The 18,048-nt window shown below is 47.8% G+C and overlaps 1 protein-coding gene across 3 annotated transcripts in view; it reads left to right on the top strand.

The window, feature by feature from the left end:
* The window catches only part of Clec16a (C-type lectin domain containing 16A), a 191,114-nt gene that overhangs the window by 25,617 nt on the left and 147,449 nt on the right, over nucleotides 1–18,048 (top strand). For 2 of the 3 annotated variants that reach the window (XM_032913757.1, XM_032913755.1), the window contains exons 5-10: nucleotides 241–346; nucleotides 1,691–1,696; nucleotides 2,086–2,209; nucleotides 5,639–5,813; nucleotides 6,989–7,042; nucleotides 9,967–10,080. In XM_032913757.1, the coding sequence (XP_032769648.1) occupies nucleotides 241–346; nucleotides 1,691–1,696; nucleotides 2,086–2,209; nucleotides 5,639–5,813; nucleotides 6,989–7,042; nucleotides 9,967–10,080 (579 nt within the window). The remainder of the gene's footprint in view (nucleotides 1–240; nucleotides 347–1,690; nucleotides 1,697–2,085; nucleotides 2,210–5,638; nucleotides 5,814–6,988; nucleotides 7,043–9,966; nucleotides 10,081–18,048) is intronic. The other variant, XM_032913756.1, reaches the window with a different exon arrangement.

Here is an 18,048-nt window from a genome sequence, read left to right as displayed (position 1 = left end):
ATGTGTGCTAGTACCCCAGTTCTATAGATGAAGAAATGGGTTCAGAAATACTCCCACTGCTAAACATGTAGGCCAGCTCAGACATTCTGTGCCTTCCTCAGCTCCTGTCACGGTGACTTCTGGCTTATTTTGCTTTGTTTTCTTTTCTTTTGTTTTATCACAGTCGGGCACATTTCAGAAAGGTTTGGGAGCAGGTCTGTCTTGTGGATTTGTAACTTTGGGGACCATTTTCTGTTTTAGCACACCAATGACTTTGCCCTGTACACAGAAGCCATCAAGTTTTTCAATCATCCTGAAAGTATGGTTCGAATTGCTGTGAGAACCATCACCTTGAATGTCTACAAAGGTGAGTTTCCTCATGCACTTGGGCCTCAGGTGGTAGGCCAAGGGCTGGCTCCCAAGCTCACGAGCACAGTTCCCAAGTTACTGGAGAGCTTGCCTAGTACGAGCCATGGCTGCTTGTCTGACAAAGGCTTGCAGACGTATCACTGTTCCTTGTAGAAACCTTTGTGCTCTAATATTGCTCCCTACTGCTGCCCCATTTTAGTCTATCCCAAGAAGTCTTTGAGTGATTTGGAGTGGCTATAGTCTGTTTAGATAAAGCAAAACTGTCTTGAAAATTGTAGTTTTCAATTTTTGTGTTTTGGCTTATAAAATATACTTACTGTTAGAGCTGCTTGTTTTATATTTTATCTTTAAATATGCACGAGAGCATTTCCCATCACAAGCAGCAGGAGGCAGTAATGTCTTCCCAGCCAGCCACCAAGGCCAGTGTTAACAGATGTGTCCTTCTTTCCTCCTCTGAGATGTACTTAATGCTCCATACTGTGTCCAGTAGAGTCTTTCCACAGGGCCTGCCCATGCTGGCATATAGGCTGCCTGCCTGCAAGGTTTTGAAGCTGGAACTGGCCCTCTTAAGACAATTCCTAAAGGCTGATTAATTTCCTTGTGGTAACGATGGTGAAGCTGGGCCTCTAGTTTCTTGGCCATTCAAGGGCTTTGACTTTCATGAGTTAAGGTGGTATTACTTGAGGGCCAGGGAAGGTCACCTTAAATCTAATTTAAGAGCTTTTCTCAGAGCCTAATTGGGTCCAGCCAGAGGTCGCAAACTGAGAGTCTGTAAACCCAAACCATCCCTCAAACACATTCTAGTTGACTCAGATGGTCTTGGAAAGAATATACAGAACATAGAGGAGATGCCTTGTCTTTAAAACAATGTGTGTCTATACACACACACATTTATATATACAAGTATATATATATATATATAATAGCTTTAAAATTTAAAAATTTAGAGATGTTTGCACAGTGTGCATTTCTGACTTGAAGATGTGCATTTGGGTGTTCTGAGCACACACTCCCGTGGGGAGTTAAGTGGTCAAAGGCTGAGAAGCAACTGCTCCTTCTGGACTAGGGCTGCAACACCCTACTTTGCTCTCCCAGCCTTCAAACTTGGCTCACTGTGTAGCCATTGACCTGGCAGGCTTCTGAGTTTGCGGCCTTGGTCAGGTTGGTCCCACTGCCTGCACTGTTTTCTCTCGCTCTCTTCTAACTGTGTCTTTTGGTTTAGATGCCTCCTGCCTAGACTCTGTCCCTCTGGGCCGCTGTCTCACCTTCCCAGTTCCTAACCCTGTTAACTGTTGTCTGTTTTTGCCTTTCCTCCAATGCCGATTCCTGTTCCTTATTCCAGTGTCATGTAAGTCATTAACCTCTGGTTTTCCTCTTTCTGAGCTTGCCTGACAAGTAAGCACAGGAGACTTGGTTTGAGAGAGCTGTGTTGTCAGTGTAGTCAGGCCTGCCCTGTGCTGGTGTATAGCCTCTATTGCACTGAGTGTCCCTCCCTCTTTCCCTCCCTCCCTCAGTTATAACCATAGCAACCAAGTGTGTTAGTTGAGAGAATAGGACCAGCACGCCTTTGTTGATCACTAAGATACGTATTTCCAAGTATTTTCAGACAAGACAGAGTCTCAGAGGGTAGCAAGGTTTTTCATAGTGGTTTTTGGTTTGTTTGGGTGTTTTGCTTTTTAAAACTGTCCTTGAGTTATTTTGGTGGCTTACTATGTCTTCTTTTGTGCATCCTCTCAGTGGATAATCAGGCCATGCTGCACTACATCAGAGACAAAACCGCTGTCCCGTACTTCTCCAATTTGGTCTGGTTCATTGGGAGCCACGTGATTGAACTTGACAACTGTGTACAGACAGATGAGGAGTAAGTAATGTTCCAGTTGTTTCAGAGGCAAACAGGATGGTAAGGATGTGTTCCCACCAAGGAAAAGGAGAGAGGAGAGCAGCACTTGTGTGAACACAGGCAGTCAGGACTCCAGGCTGCTGAAGGCTCTGCTTGCCTGTTAGGGATGGTGGGGAGTTGGGATTTCCCATGTGCCTCCATATGGACCCTGGGTCAGCACTTCCTCTACCTGGGGCTGTGAGGCTGCTGAGAGAAAGCAAGTGTGTCTGCATCACCAAAACGCAGAGCTGGGCACCTGCTTCCCTTGCTAAAGCACTTGCCTCACAAACCTGAGGACCTGAGTTCAATCCCCGGAAGCTACGTGGAAGTGCAGGGTCCATTAACAGAAAGGACAGGTCCCTGGAGCTTTTGGCCGGCTAACTACTTGGTGAGTTCCACACCACTGAGATACCCTGCCTTTCACCAAAGGCAACTGGATACCACACACAAGCACCACACACAAGCACTTGCACATATACTCTACTCTCTTTCCACGCCACACAAAATGGTCAAATGGGGTCTGTCCATGCAGTAGAATAGTACTTAGCCGTGACTGGTCTGCAGTGCTGACACATGCTCTGATACGGATAAACCTCTAAAACATTGCCTGGATGGAGGGGGCAGACATGAGCATCTCACAGCCCAGGCTGTCACTGAAGTGCCCAGAGGAGCAAATCTAAGGACACAGTTGACTAGTGGTCTCTTGGGCTGGGGTACAGGATGAGGGAAAATGTTATAAGACTGATATGACAGACATACGTGGCGCTTCATAGAAAGCACTTGTTGAAGCCTTAAGTTCAGTTGTTAGCATGCCAAGAGAAAATGTAAGGAACCCATTCAACTATGAACACGAAATGAATGAGTTTTATTTATTAGTGAATCATTTCCCAAGAAAAACTTTAAAACACGGTTTAAAATGGTGGTGGTGACCGTGTCTTTAGAGTGAGGACTTGTTCCACAGTGGCTTTTTCTGTCTTGGCACTGTTGACCTTCTGAAGTGGGTACTTTGTTGCTCTAGTCCTGTCTTCGCCTTTCAGAATGTTGAACAGCCTGCGTGGCCTTGTATTCCATGGCTACTGACCCCTTTCCAAGTCAGGACAACTGAAAATGCCTCTTGGCATCACTTTGCCATCAGCTGAAAAACATGGCTCCAAAGACAGGCTTTGCTGAACCTTGTAAGAAGTACAGTGTGATGGGGTCAGGACGATGGAAGGAGTCTGCTGGACAAGGGAGCTAGGCAGCCCTGGGAAAGAAGCCAGGCTAGGGAAATGGTGGGGTCGAGCTGACTGGACCTTCTGGAGAATAAGAACCACGTAGATCACGGCTTCCATGGAAGGAAGTGAGCTCATAGTCTTCTGTGGAGCTCGGCAGTGACAAGCTATGATAACGTCAACCTAGTTGCCCAGTAAATAATATGGGGACAGTGAGGGGCGGGGTTCTGTGGTGAGGGGAGTCCAATGAGCAGCACCTACAAAGACTCAGCTGCAGAGTGGGAGCAGTGCAGGTTCCACAGAGGGTGGAGGAGGGACTGTCTGCATGGAGGTCCAGTGATTAAGGCTTCCTCAGCCTGCTAGCTCAGGCCTGTTTTCCCAGGTCCTCAGGATGTGTATGTATGCAAGAGGATCAAAAGCCAAGGCCTGTCTTGGCTACATAGCGGGATCCAGGCCAACAGCAACTTAGCAAGACTGTCTCAAAATAAAGTAAAAAAGAGGGCTAGGGATGGAGCTCTGTGGTAGAACATGTGCCAAACCCACACGAGGCTCGAGGCTTAGTCCCCAGGATCAGACACACAGTTCCTTCTCTGAATCGAAGCAGCTGGTTGGATATGACAGACGCTGTTAAGCCCACCAGAGCACTTTGGTAGCTTTTCTGAAGGAAGCTTTAAAAAGTGACGTATATTAAAAACCTACTAAAGCTGATTTTTAATGGTATCTTAAGGGAGCAGTATGGAACATTGTGTGTGTGTGTGTGTGTGTGTGTGTGTGTCTGTGTGTGTGTCTGTGTGTGTGTCTCTGTGTCTCTGTGTGTGTGTCTGTGTGTGTGTCTCTGTGTCTGTGTGTCTGTGTCTGTGTGTGTGAGTGTGTGTATGTGTGTCTGTGTGTGTGTCTCTGTCTGTGTGTGTGTGTGTGTGTGTGTGTATGTGTGTGTGTGTGTGTGTGTGTGTGTGTGTGTCTGTGTGTGTGTGTGTGTGTGTGTGTGTGTGTGTGTGTGTCTGTGTGTCTGTGTGTGTGTGTGTGTGTGTGTGTGTGTGTGTGTGTGTGTGTGTGTGTGTGTCTCTGTGTCTGTGTGTGTGTCTGTCTGTCTTTCTTTCTTTCTTTCTGTTTGTGTCTGTCTGTGTGTGTGTCTCTGTGTGTGTCTGTGTGTGTGTGTGTCTGTGTGTGTATGTGTTCTAGGTCTCTGGTAAGGTGGGTTCATAGATTCTTGCTATATTTGGGCTTCGCTGTACGGACTTCTGATTGGTATCTTGTAAAGGTATGGAATAACGAGTGTGGGGTGACTGCACCAGATTAGGGAAAAGCAACCCTGAACCTATTACTTGTCTGATACACATTACTTCTAGAAGATCTTAAACACATTTTAGATTGTCTAGGGCGGAGAGTAAAACATGAAAACCCAGCTGTCAGGTAGTAGGTCCCAAATGTCTGTAGCGGGTGTGCATTAGCGTGGGCTGCATGGGAACACTTTCTTTGCTGTCTTTCCCCAGTCCCTGTCTTCTGAATGACCATCTGTAACTTGGGTAGTAGTAATCCTGGTGCAAGTGCAGTGCCCACGCCCCAGCTGATTGCTCTTTGCCCACTTTGTGCCTTCGAGGTAGCGGAAGTGCTTCTGGCTGCTTTGACTCTGCCCTTCGACTGCACCCTGGGAACAGGCAGCATGGCTGTTGCTTGCTGCAAGGTCCTATCGCCTCCTCCAGCAGGGACTTGAGGAAGAACGTGTCTTTGTTGTTTCCCTGCCACTTGGTAGGCAGAGCTTGGAGAAGGCCTCCGTTCTTCATGACTCCTTACCTCTGGAGTACTTGGCTTGCTGGGACTTCTGGCTCCCTCTGTTAGTACTGCTCAATGGGAGCTGGGGATTCTTAGCAGTTGGCCAGTGACTAGACTGCCACTGTGCAATAGCTTCTCACAAAGGCTTCACTGTTTTTCTTTGCTTAGCTTATCCTGACTTATTTGCAGCTGCATTTGTAGGGTACCTGTGCCAAGGCCATCGGGGGAAAGAGCCCCAAGAGTTCTAAGATTTTTTTTTCAGTGATTCTGTGTATTATTCTTTTTCTCCTGTCAGGGGCAGTGTGGATAACCAGCTCACCTAATTGACAAGCTTAGATGCTAGAGTGAATGCGTCTCTACATGTGTCTTATGTTTATGCTGAAGGCCCCAAGCCTGGGCCTCTGGACTGAGAACGTCTCTCTCGCAGGCACCGGAATCGGGGGAAGCTGAGTGACCTGGTGGCTGAGCACCTGGACCACCTGCACTACCTCAATGACATCCTGATCATCAACTGTGAGTTCCTCAACGACGTGCTCACAGACCACCTGCTCAACAGGCTCTTCCTGCCTCTCTACGTCCACTCCCTGGAGAATCCCGACAAGGTGAGTCTGCAGCTGCCCTTGGCTGGAGCGTCCTCTGGGAGTGAGGGTGGAGGTAACAGAGCCTCACGCCCTAGGGAAGACCTTTCAAAGCTCACTGACCTTCTGTTCTTGATGAGAAGGTGACCAAGAAATGTAACATTCCTGGTGTCAGAGGGAAGCAGGAGACCCTAGAACTCAGCCTCTGTGCGCCGTGCACACTTCTATGGATGCTGCTCTCCCCATAGCTTCTCTGGTGCTCACTAGAGCTGATTCTCAGAGAACCCAGTCAGCGTCAGAACTTCCGTATGAGATGAACAGGAGGTGCTGGAGCATGCCCAGGGGAAGGGCTCCTGACTTGATACAAGTGGTCACCCTGAGTCCTCCATGCGGTAGGGATGGTGACTTCCTGGGATACCATCTTACTTCAGGGAGCTCACCTGGTTGAGCTGGCTTAGGTTAAAACAGGTCATCTGCATGAGTAACCTGTCACTAAGTGATGCCATGAGTGGTTGGTTCTGGGATCCCTAGGAGAAAAGCTGCTTCAGGAGAGAGGTCTTGGTTGTCCTTTCAGAGTTAAGGTGAGAAGAAGACAGGGCAAGGGAACACAAATATATCCAGCAGAAGTTGTCTCCCAGCAATGCACCTCATTAGATGAGTCCCAAAAGCATAGCGTCTTCTTTTTGGACCTAGAACATAGCATTCTTTCAACTAGTCAGTAAATACAGCAAAAGGGCACACCAGGGCAGCCCACACTCAGCATCACTGAGACCTAGGATTGGACAAGGCACAAAACCAAGGCCTAAATGTCCCTCCGTCACAGGACTGGTCTCACATGGGCCATTTTGAAGCTGAGGGCAAGCCACAGTTTGTTTTGTTTTGTTTTGTTTTCTATGCCAGAGGGCCCCAAGTCCTACCTTCCCCATTTAATGAAGGCCTCTTCTTGAAAAGAGGCCGAGGGCCTATCCTCTGGGCAATGAGTATTGCTATAACTTTGGAAGTAAGGACATCCATTGGAGCAGCTGCCAACACAGGACTGTGGTGCAGGGTTCTTAGGGGAAGGCTGGGCTCAGGGCGGGCTTTTGAGTAGCCCAGTAGGGAAGGGGATTCACTTCTTGTCTCAACTGAGGACTTGTGGTCTTCCATGCTCTGTTTGCCTTTTGTAACCAGAGCCACCTGTTTCTTCTGTCCTTCACTAGGGAGGAGAACGGCCGAAAATCAGCCTGCCTGTGTCCCTCTATCTTCTCTCCCAGGTACGTGTGTCCTGCTCTGTGTCTCCTACACAAATGCATCCTGCACTGTATCCAAGTGCTTATCTAGTTCTGGAGCCCCTGTCCATAAATAAAGTCCCAACACAAGGGAAACTGCTATTCTCCATACACCAAGGAGGTTTAGTCTAGGGAGAAGGTGCAGACTAAAGGCAGTGATTTCCAGGTGACACTGCCTGACAGCTGGCTCCTGTTGCTGCCCTCCGTCTCTGGAGATGTAGGCTTGTGTGACCTTTGTTCACAATGCTTAGAAATGAGAGAAATGCATTCCACATGCTGGAGAACTGCACACTCAGATCTGTGGTGTAGCACACAGCCTTGCCAGGGCTGTATGCAGTGGGGCTGTGGTGGATCTGGTTCTAGATCACCCTCTAAGGGATGTTAGAGAAGCCGCAGCCTGAGATTTGAATCCCAAGTCAGTTGCTTGCCTCTCTCCTTAAACAACTGTTTCCTCCTTCATGTCTTGTAACTATGTAATATTTATAAGAATGGGAAAAACTCCATGGTGACCCAGTTACATAACTGAGAAATATTTAGAAATATTTTTATTACTAGCAGTCCAGATTCAGGGGCCACTTCACCCTGCTGTCAAGTAGCCAGATGATTGCTCACAGCTCTGTTTCCATGCTTGCCGTGGAGCAGGGTTGCCTCCTTTTAGTGAGATTCCCTTCTACTTGGATCCCCTGCTATTTCAAGTTTGGGGTAATGTTGGCTCCTGCTGGCCCAAGAAGAGGTTTAGTTACCATCTTCCCACAGTGGGGACATTGATTAGATCCAGACGTAGCCTGACCACTTCTTACATCCTGGAGCCTTGTTCTTGGGACTCTGTTTGCTCAGAGCTCTGTCTGAAGCCTGCTCTTTCTCAGGCCCCTCTACTACCTCAGCACAGGACGCTTCCCCTGGCAGCCCTGTGTGCCCATTACAGACTTGTTACACACCTGACAGCATTGTCTGCTGGCAATTCCAGGAGTCCAGTAGGACCTAAGCAGGTCAGCTTCTCAGCTAAGCTACAGGAGTCCAACCAAGAATCTCATTGTCGTGACCCCTCAGCTGTTGGAGCGGCACTCAGGCAGGCTTTCCTCTGAGGAGTGTGGTCACCAGCTCCTGCGGCTTCCCTTTTAGCCTCTTCTCTAGAGAAGGACTGGTAGCCCAAGCACCTCATTTCTCAGTATATCTCAAACCACATGACTTTACTTCGTTGTTCCTTAGTTTTCCGCAACCCTTACGAAGAGCTCTTCTAAATTAAAAATCTTGGGCTAGCAAAATGTCTCAGCAGGTAAAGGTCTTGAGGACAAGTCTGATGAACCAAGTTTGACACCCAGAACCTACGTGGTAGAAGTTAAGAAGCTCCTGCCTCTGTCTGTTCTCCGAGGTCCACATGCTTACAGTAGTCCTCATATGCCCACATATATGCACACGAAGTTAAATAAATACGTGTAAAGCAAAAATTCAGGTAAAAGTATTGAGCCCTAGCTGGCCATTGTGCTCCTGTCTTTAATTCCAGTACTCATGAGGCTGGTGCAGGCAAGTTTTGTGAATTCCTGGCCAGCTGGTCTACATAGTGAGTTCCAGGTCAGTTAGGACTACATAGGATCCGAGAGAGAAGTGGGAGGGCAAGTCTTGAGGCCTTCTTCAGTCACACTGTCATTAGTTTAGTTATAATGTAGCCTAAGTGCGTGAGAACATAACAGTCTAGCTTGTGCCCTTAAAAGCGTCTCCATCTGTATAGCGTTGGTGCGAGCTTACAGGTATCTTCAGCGGAGAGAGCTTCTATGGAAACTCATCAGTGGCACCCATTTAGTGCGAAGGTGATGGCATCCCCTAAAAGTAAGCTGCCTCTCATCTCAAGAGCATGGTGAGATGCTCTGCCCTAGGCACACTGTCACATCTCTCCTGTAGGCACCCTCCCCGCACTCCTGGCTCAGACCCAGGAGGATGAGCACTGTATGCTCACCTATGCTCCACTTGCGGGGATGAGCACTGTATGCTCACATATGCTCCACTTACAGGGATTCCTTTATCTACAGAGTCCACAGGCAAGGGCAGCACGTAGGCAGGGCTCTAATTTACAGCAAATGTCTGCCCACAGAGATCCCTCCACAGACAGGAACCCAACTACAGGCAGCGAGCGATCAGTTGTTCATAGGCGGTGATCTGTCCATGGACAGGGGTCGGTCAGTCCCTAAGTAGAAATCTGTCTGCTAGCATGTATACACCTGCCAGGGACCCAGGTATATGGTGGGTATACACACACCATACTGTGTCTATTGGCATCCATAGCCTTTACATTTCTAAATCGTATTATTAGTGTGCATGAGCTTGGAGTAGGAGTTAGCGCATGTGGAGATCAGAGGACAACTTTGTATAGTCAGTTCTCACCTACTGTGGGTTGTGGGTATTGAACTCAGGTTGTCAGGCATGCTGAGCTGTCTCACTGGCCCACCTTTACCTTTTAAAACACATTTGAACACCCTGATTCCTAAAGCAACTCTTCTGAACATAAGGCAGGAAGGTGGGTGACAACTGGAGCTTTCTGCTCTACATCCCAGCCTGACTGGACCTACCTCTGACTGCAATGGCTTCCACCTGCTACACTGCTGTGACCCCAGCATGGTAGAATCCATAGCAGGGTTTGGGACAGTTCCAGTGGTGGAATCTTGGCGTCGCACACTCCCTCCCCAGTCCTTGTCCGTGTAGTGCTGGCTGGGCCATCCATTCCCACTGGAGCAGCGATGATCTAGATGCACTCCCAAGGAAGAACAGCTAGCCAAACAGGCAGCAGGGTGGAGAAGAAGCCCTCCAGAGTTGAGGGCAGCTTTTTCCTTGATGGGATGGGAATTTTGGGTTGGGGAAGAGGAGACTGGAGGACTGAGCTTCTCAACGCATCTCCCATTTCCCCGTTTCACTAGGTCTTCCTCATTATACATCATGCCCCGCTGGTGAACTCTCTGGCTGAAGTCATTCTGAATGGCGATCTGTCTGAGACATATACGAAGCCTGCACAGGATGCTCCCAGAAGTTCTGTGAGTCACTCTGCGACCGCGTCTCCATTTGATAAGAAGCTGTACTTGCTTTGCTAATTCCTAGTTCTCTGAAGGAAAAAGAAAACAAACAAGAATACTACAACATTTTTATTATACATTAGTGAAGATGTGTAAGGTGCTCCGGGATACATGGAACCTAGCCAGAGTCCTTAGATGTGCACCTGGGGAGATCTGGAGTCAGGATAAACGTAGATTCGATTAATCAGGTATTGCTGAATGGATTGTATAACTCTTGGTCTTTAGATGTTATATATGTGTGTGTGTATATATATATATATATATATATATATATATATATATATATATATATATATATATATATATATGACACTGTTTCTGAGACAGAATGAGAGCTGAGAGAACAACCCGTCTAAGGCATATATGTCCAAGGAGGTTGGGTAGTGACCGTCAGTGACTGTCACTAGTCCAGTGTGAGAACAGTAGGGTGTGCTAACACAGCAATCTGGACAGCTTTTCCTTGTGCACAGCTGCTGTCCCACCCAGCCTGAAGTCATTCTGGGGAGTGTGGATGCCATATTCTCAAGTCATCATATGTTTCCATAGAAGTGGAAGTTGTTGGCTTTCAGGTTAATTACTAAATATTATGAACCATCATATCTAGCCATGTAGGGTCTGCCCAGGTTAGAGGTGCACACCTGGGGCCAGGACTGACTTCCTGGAGTCTCTTCTGCTCATCCTACTACGTGGATGCCATCCCTCCTTCTATTCTGCTCAGGTGTCCTGAGCCCCATGTTGCCTTGGAATTTTCCCAACTTGCTCTTTTCGCCCAACTCACCTGTGTCCTTACCACACCCACTGTTGGAAAGGCCCTCACGCCACGGCTCCTCAGGGATCTCATCCCATTGAGTTCCTGTCATGTCTGCAATTGCATAGGCTGTGACGTGAGGGCCTATAAGCATCTGAGAGAAGCAGGAAGCATCAGTGCTGCTTCTGAGGTCCAATCTTTATTACCCGTGCTCTGGCAGGAAGGCCACGCGAATATGTGGGGCACGGTAGAACCTGTGTTGTCATACCTGCATGCACGAGTGCAGTGGGAGCCTGCAGATGGAAGGCTTTTGTGTATGCACATGTGTGTGTGTGCAGGAGCCTGTGGAGGCCAGAAGAGGGTGCTGAATCCCACAGAGATGGAGGTGCATGTCGCTGTACCCACCCACCGTAAGTGCTGGGGACCGAACCCTGCTCCTTAATAGCTGAGCCGTCTCTCTAGACCATTATGTACCTTCTGAAGTAGCTTTTACTAAACAGATGCAGCACAGGCAGCAGAACCCAGTAGGTGGTCTAGCCCCTACTAGCTGAGAGCCTAGGACAAGTTGTTTCATCCCACTAGGAAATGGAGGAAAGTAAGCAGGTTGCAGGGGTGGTCAGTACGCATAGAGAGGAAACAGATCCCAAGTGCTAGGCAAGTGCCCAGCAGATTGCAGCCTGACCCTGGCCCACTTGGTGTGCTCTTCACATGGCCAGGAGAAATCTTCTAAGGCGCCAGCACTGACGTCTGGAGGTTTCTTAGGAGCAGAGCTTCGGAGGCAATCTGACCGATTCTGCACATTTCTGCAGGAAGCCTCTTAGAGGCACCCTCAGGAGACATGCGTTTGTTGTTTATTTTGCCTTTGTCCCCACCTCACCTGCTGATAATTGACACTTCATTTATATTAATAACAGTTTAAAATGTCTGTGGTTCTTTGAACTCTCGTTTGACACCATTTCCAAGCCCCAGTGTAGTTGCCAGGCTCTTCTAGAATGTCTTCCATGGGCAGCGCTGAAGTCACACTTGGGGTTGGGAGGTTTGAGACCAGAGCTCTTTGGGAAACTGGTTTTCACAGGTGGCAAGAACATGTAACCTGTGTGTGTGTGTGTGTGTGTGTGTGTGTGTGTGTGTGTGTGTGTGTGTGTGAGAGAGAGAGAGAGAGAGAGAGAGAGAGAGAGAGAGAGAGAGAGAGAGAGAGAGAGAGAGAGGCAAGCACACATTCAAATATACATGCATATATATGCACATGCATGTTAAGGCCAGAGGCTGATGCCATATGTCTTCCTCAACTGCTTTGTACTTGGTTTTCTTAGAGACAAGTCTCTGACTGAACCTAGAGTTCACCGATTCAGCTAGATTGGCTGAAAGACTCTTTTTTTTTTTTTTTTCCGAGCTGGGGACCAACCCAGGGCCTTGCACTTGCTAGGCAAGCGCTCTACCACTGAGCCAAATCCCCAACCCTGGCTGAAAGACTCTTAAGGAAGATCTTTCTATGCCTATGCCTTCCCAACTCTGGTAATACAGATACACACCATGATGCTTATTTCTAATGTACTACTGGGGACTCCAATTTAAGTCCTTGTGCCTGCATGGCAAACATGTTCCTCACTGTCTCAGCTCCTGACTGCGTGTTTAATGCTTTATTGTTGCCAGCAGGCCAGCCAGTGTCTCACAGATCTCCTAAGCTCCTTCATTGTGCAGGCCTGCATGCTCTCCGTGTGCCCCAGAGCCACCAGCAAAACTGAAATTGCATTCCTCCTGAACCCTTCCTGCCTCCCTGTCCTCGCCAGCACTGTCCTGCCCTCTGCTTCTATGATTTTAGATATCCCATGTAAGGAAGTAGATCATGTCAGGTAGTGTTTCTTTTATGTTATTGGTTTACTACATGTAGAATGGTGTCCTCAAGGTTTACCCATTCTGCTATTGCCAAATTTCTTTAAATTTTAAAGGCTAAATAATATATTATATGTCTATACCCACTTTCTTTTTTAATTTTGTGTTTCTTCTTGGCATATATACGTAGCAGATTCCTTATGACATTTTCATGCATGCATATGAAATATTTTATCATATCCAACCCCACCTCACTCCTGATGATCTGCTTCACTTTCCCAAGTAGTTCCCCTTCTGCTTTTGTTTCCTTTTTCATTTTTCCTAGTGTTTCATTTTCATTTTGTTTCCTTTTTCATTTTTCCTAGAATTTCAGTAGAGTTCTATACAGGGGCATGTGGGTCTCCCACCCTCAAGAATCATTGGCCATACAATCCACAGGGCAGAGGGAGAAGAAATGGTAGGGTGGGGAATGGAAGCCCCGTGAGTACATGCAATGAATGGCCACACTGGGACCAGCTCTCAGGGGAGATCAACTCTACTTAGGGTGACTGAAGGTTTATAAAGGTTTTTGGGACTGAGGGTAAGGACATCCAAAATAGACAAGGGGTGCCTGGCGAGCCTTGTTAGCATGGGGAAGCATTGCAGGAATCCCAGGTTCTGGCTGGACAGGTATTGTCAGGAGAAAGGAAATTGATCCTGTAACCAAGCTAAGGTTATCTAACATTCCTCAGAGAGAGGGTTTTGAATTTCCCAGACAAGGTTAGAGAAGACCCATTAATGAAGGGAGTCTTCCATAATGCTCTGAGCCCAGGGGCTATCCAGTCATGGTGAACTTCATCTTTAATTAGCAGTTTTCCCACAAGAGCATGGGCACCTTACCAGTAGCTACACCACTAAATGTTTCTCCCTTTCCCAGAAACTACTACTGCCAGTAAGTCCTCACAGAGGACAGAGCAGAGCCTGCGCCTCTCCTTCCAACTGCTGTTAACTGTCAATTTGTCATCAGGAGGGGTGGGACTTTGGGAGTCCCCTGACTCCATGGCACAGCATTGGTGGGTCAGGTCTCATGCACATCCTCACAGCAGTTCTGAGCTCATGAGTGCAGTAGCCCTGTCACGCGCCGGCCACAGTTTTCCTCAGCTCCATCCTCCAGCTCTTGCATTTTCCATCCTTCTCCATGAGGCCCCTTGAACTCTGAAGAAGCCAGTGTAAATGCCCCATTATGACTGAGCACTCGGCAGCCGTGTGCTTATACCCATCTTCTTTGTTACTTCATCTGCTAGTGCGCAGACTTCTAAAGCAGTTTTTTACTGAGGTAGTTGTAGATTTGCAGGCCGTTGTAAGAAATAACACAGATTGTCCCTGGTTTTATCCATGTTGATGCCTACAGAACTACAGTAGCTGACCACAAGTAGGACGCGACAGACAGGCTGTGGTTTGCAGCTTAAGCAAAAGCACAGAACAGATGGTAACTGGCCCCCTCTCAGATGGCTCTCAGGTCTGTCCTTTCTCCCCATGGTCTCCTCTTGGGCCGGAGGTCCAGCCTCCACTGTGGCAGACACCTACTGGACGCATGAGTGGCTGAGCTGAAGGAGCTGGCCCATGAGAGGCTGGTTTCTCTGTGGGTGTGAGATCAAAGCCCTGCCTTTCCATGCCTGTAGGTGGAAATCCTAGACTAGCTGGCAAGGTAACCGCCGTTTGTGTCTTGTTCAAACGTAGTCCTGTACAAGTTGCCTCCTTTCCCTGTGAGTGAGAGCGGTCTCCTGTTGTTTCCTGCTTGGCTCGGTTGTGGTTCATCGAACTTGTTTTAAATTTCTTGGTCTTTTTTACCCTACTTTTTACTTCCTGTAATTGGTAGATAAGTTACTGGTATTGCTTCATTTTTACCAGCAGACCTCTCACAAACCCAAACCAAAATTGGAGAGAAGCAGAGGGGAAGACAGAATTATTCTGAAGGGCTATAATTTAGGGTTAAATTTAACACAGATCAGAATAGGCAGATAAATGTCTAATTGAAATGCCTGTGTGCATTACCGTCATATGGCTCCTGCTGGAGACTAGCCCTCTCTGGGATTCTAGTGCAGAACTAATAGTTCCTTTCAGACAATACATGCTCTTTTAGTCACTTCTACATCACTGTGAAGAGAAAGAATGACCAAGACAGCTTATAAAAGAAGACTAATTGGAGGCTTGCTTACAGTTTCAGATGTTGGTCCATGAACATCGTAGTGGGGAGCAAGGTGGCAGGCAGGCATGGCGCTGGGGCAGGAGCTGAGAGCTTACGTCTTATCTGCCAGTTGGAGACAGAAAGAGTGAGGCCAGACCTGTTCTGAGCTTTGAAGCACAGTGCACACCTCCAACAAGACCACACCTGGGAACTAAGCATTCAAAAATACAAGGCAGTGGGGGCCATTCTCATTCAAACTACCACACATGCCCAAGGATAGCCACTCATACGGTAGTCTCTTAATGTGTGCAAACTGAATATGGGTTGAAATTGGGGATGTACTTCATTACCTGCAGGTGTTCCCTGCCACCCAATGACAGAGTGTCATATATAGAGACCTGTGCTGTCACAGGGACAGCAGTCATGGGGCACTTGTGACTTCATGTGAAGTCTCTCAGAGCATGCTGTTTCTTGTGTTGTTTACATGCTACATTCTACACCTGGCATCTGCAGCACCTCAAGTCCTAGGTGTCCCAGGTTGAGTTATCTGCATCTCCAGGCCTCAGGCTCATGGCCTCTATAGCTAGAGTAACAAACATAGCTTTGTCTGTTATTCTAGCTATAGAGTGACAGCGAGGGCGCCTTGCTGTGTCTAGTACTTGTTCTTAGGTCTAGCACCAGTTGGTGCAGGAATGTTAGATGAGGCTGTACTATAGCCTCATCCCTTATGTGTGGTCTACCTGCACGGTTGGCACACTGTTGTCACGGCTTGGCACACCATTGTCACGGCTTGGCACACCGTTGTCATGGGTTGGCACACCTGTTGTTGGAACTGAAGCATATGCAGCAGGTGCCTGGGGAAGCACTTCAGAAGCAGGCAAAGGCAGAAAGGGAAGAAGCATCTGCAGTAACAACAGTGACAGAGGCTGCCAAGACCAGAGTAGACACTGCCATTGGTGACAATGAGCTAAACCCTCAGCTTGCACTCTGTGCTCTCCAACTTAACCACCAGGTTTCACCTTTAGATGGCACAAATAGTTTACCACTCGTATATGTTCCAGGGCTGGCTGGCTGGGAGTTCCCTCCAAATTAGTCATTGATTACCTCTATAGGTGTCAGGTGAGCCAGCTGGGAAGGTACCCAAATGGTTCCCTGGAGATCCAGAGTGCGCATGCACCTGCATATTAGCTACACTTCTCTTTGCGGCTCCTGCCATTCCTTTGCTTAGCAGAAAACTCTACAAGATAAGGTGAATAGGGCCAGCATCTGAGACCACAGGAGCCTGGCTTCTCTGGGCCATGTGTTTGCTGGCTCAGAGTATCAGTGACCATCCTGGGGACCCTGGGCTCTGTCACAGGGCTGCTCTGGGATTTGGGTGTTCTGCTGAAGCCTTGGGAGGAGTTTGCCTTCCCAGCTGGGATGGGAGCTCCAAGGCACACGTGTTTTGGGAAGAGGGCTATGAATACCAAAAGGAGCAAACAGATTCTAGAGTCAAGGACTGTCACTAACTCAGTCATATGCATTCTCACAAGAGAATGGCTCTCAGAATGGTCTTTTCTGTGTAGCCATTGAATATCCTGTAGGAAGAGGATCTGAGTGCTGAAGGAAAAGCTAGAGTACCCTCATGCCCCATACGTCAGGAAAGACAGCAGTGCATTAGCTTTAGGGACTCGCCCTGGGATAAACTGGGCTGGTAGCTGAGAGGAATCCTATTGAATTGAGACTCTAGACAAGAAACTTCTGCCAAGGCTCTTTGTCTTGGACTAAAGGCAAGCACCTTGTTCTTGGTCCAACAGGAAACGCCCAAGTGGCCAAAGTATATAAGGATAAGGTAGGGAACCCTAGAAACCTGGGGTGCAGCAGCCTGGGGATGCAGCATGGTTGGTGAGCTTCAGTCAGAGGTGGTGCCACATTCCCTACTAAACAGAGACTTTCCCAGGTCTGCACTGAACCACTGATTTCTTCCAGATAGCACCTCAAATAAGAGTGGGGTGGGGACAGACACCTCCCCTCTCCTCAAGACACTCATCATTTCTGGTGTTCATATGCTGGGCCTTTTATGGATTTTGTAATCAAAGTGGCCTCTCTGGGTGCTTACAGTTTTTAACAAGATATTTGAGTTACTTTAGTGTGGGTCAATGTATTTATCATTTTTTCAGAAGTTAACTGTAGATGTCTCCTCTGTGTCAGGTGTCATTCTAGGCCCTGGAGATAGACCAGTAAATCTAAGACCCTGCCTCATAGGAAGAGAGAGAATCAGTGCTACCTATAGTAACCATCACAGCGAGTAGACACCAGAGACACTAGGAAAACAGCAGCCAAGAGGAGACAGGATAAGTCACAGCACGTTCACAGTGGTGGGAAGAGGATATGTGAACTTAGACTTCAAGGATGGGGGAAGGGAACCATGGGATTACCTAGAGGAAGAACATTATGGTCAAACTGAATAGCTCGTGTAAAGGAGCCTGGTGAGGTGTGGGAAGTAGAGAGGAGGTTGTTGGGGGGGGGTGGCTTCTGGGTCACTGGAGGACTCCAGTGCTGATACAGAGGGACATGAGGCCCTTTTCTTCTGCCAGTGTGTCCCCAGTGGTTGGTATGGTTCCTGAGATGAAGTGTGGCTGGCTTTGCTACTTTGTGGATTCTTTTTCCCACTCTATCTTCCCAGTTTCATCCCCTATCAGTATATAGGAGAGAAAGAAGAATAGAGGGGAGGGAAATAGAGATCCTCAAACCTAAATTTCTGTCTTGTGTCTTCTTTGGGTTCTACTGAGAAACCACAGCCAACCCCTGAAGGACCGTCACCCACCAGCCCTGCCCCTCAGGGCCCTAGCATTTACACCCTTTGAAAAGTTGCCAGGATCCCAAATGTCACACAGGCACAGAAACAATCAGCAACTGGCAAAACCACACCTCTGTTAGAGCATGAGGCAAATCATAGTCTGCTGCAAACATATTCTCATAATATTTCTGTTTTGTTTTTTTTTAAGAAATCAAAATTTCAGAATTCTATCTACAGTGAAGTGTATTGAAATAACAGCTCCAAGGGAAGGAATCTTTAACAAGCCACAGAAATCTTCTTTGTCAGTACCAGAGTTCTTGAACAAAGAAACCTTCTTGTCCTTGTTTGGGTGTTTCACCTGTTTGGGGACCATGGACACCACTGGTGAGAGGGGTCACTGAG

This window comes from Rattus rattus, chromosome 9 (assembly GCF_011064425.1).
Source record: "Rattus rattus isolate New Zealand chromosome 9, Rrattus_CSIRO_v1, whole genome shotgun sequence".
NCBI lineage: Eukaryota > Metazoa > Chordata > Mammalia > Rodentia > Muridae > Rattus > Rattus rattus.
Note: the sequence above shows the minus strand (reverse complement) of the source record. Positions and strands in the feature narration are given on the sequence as shown.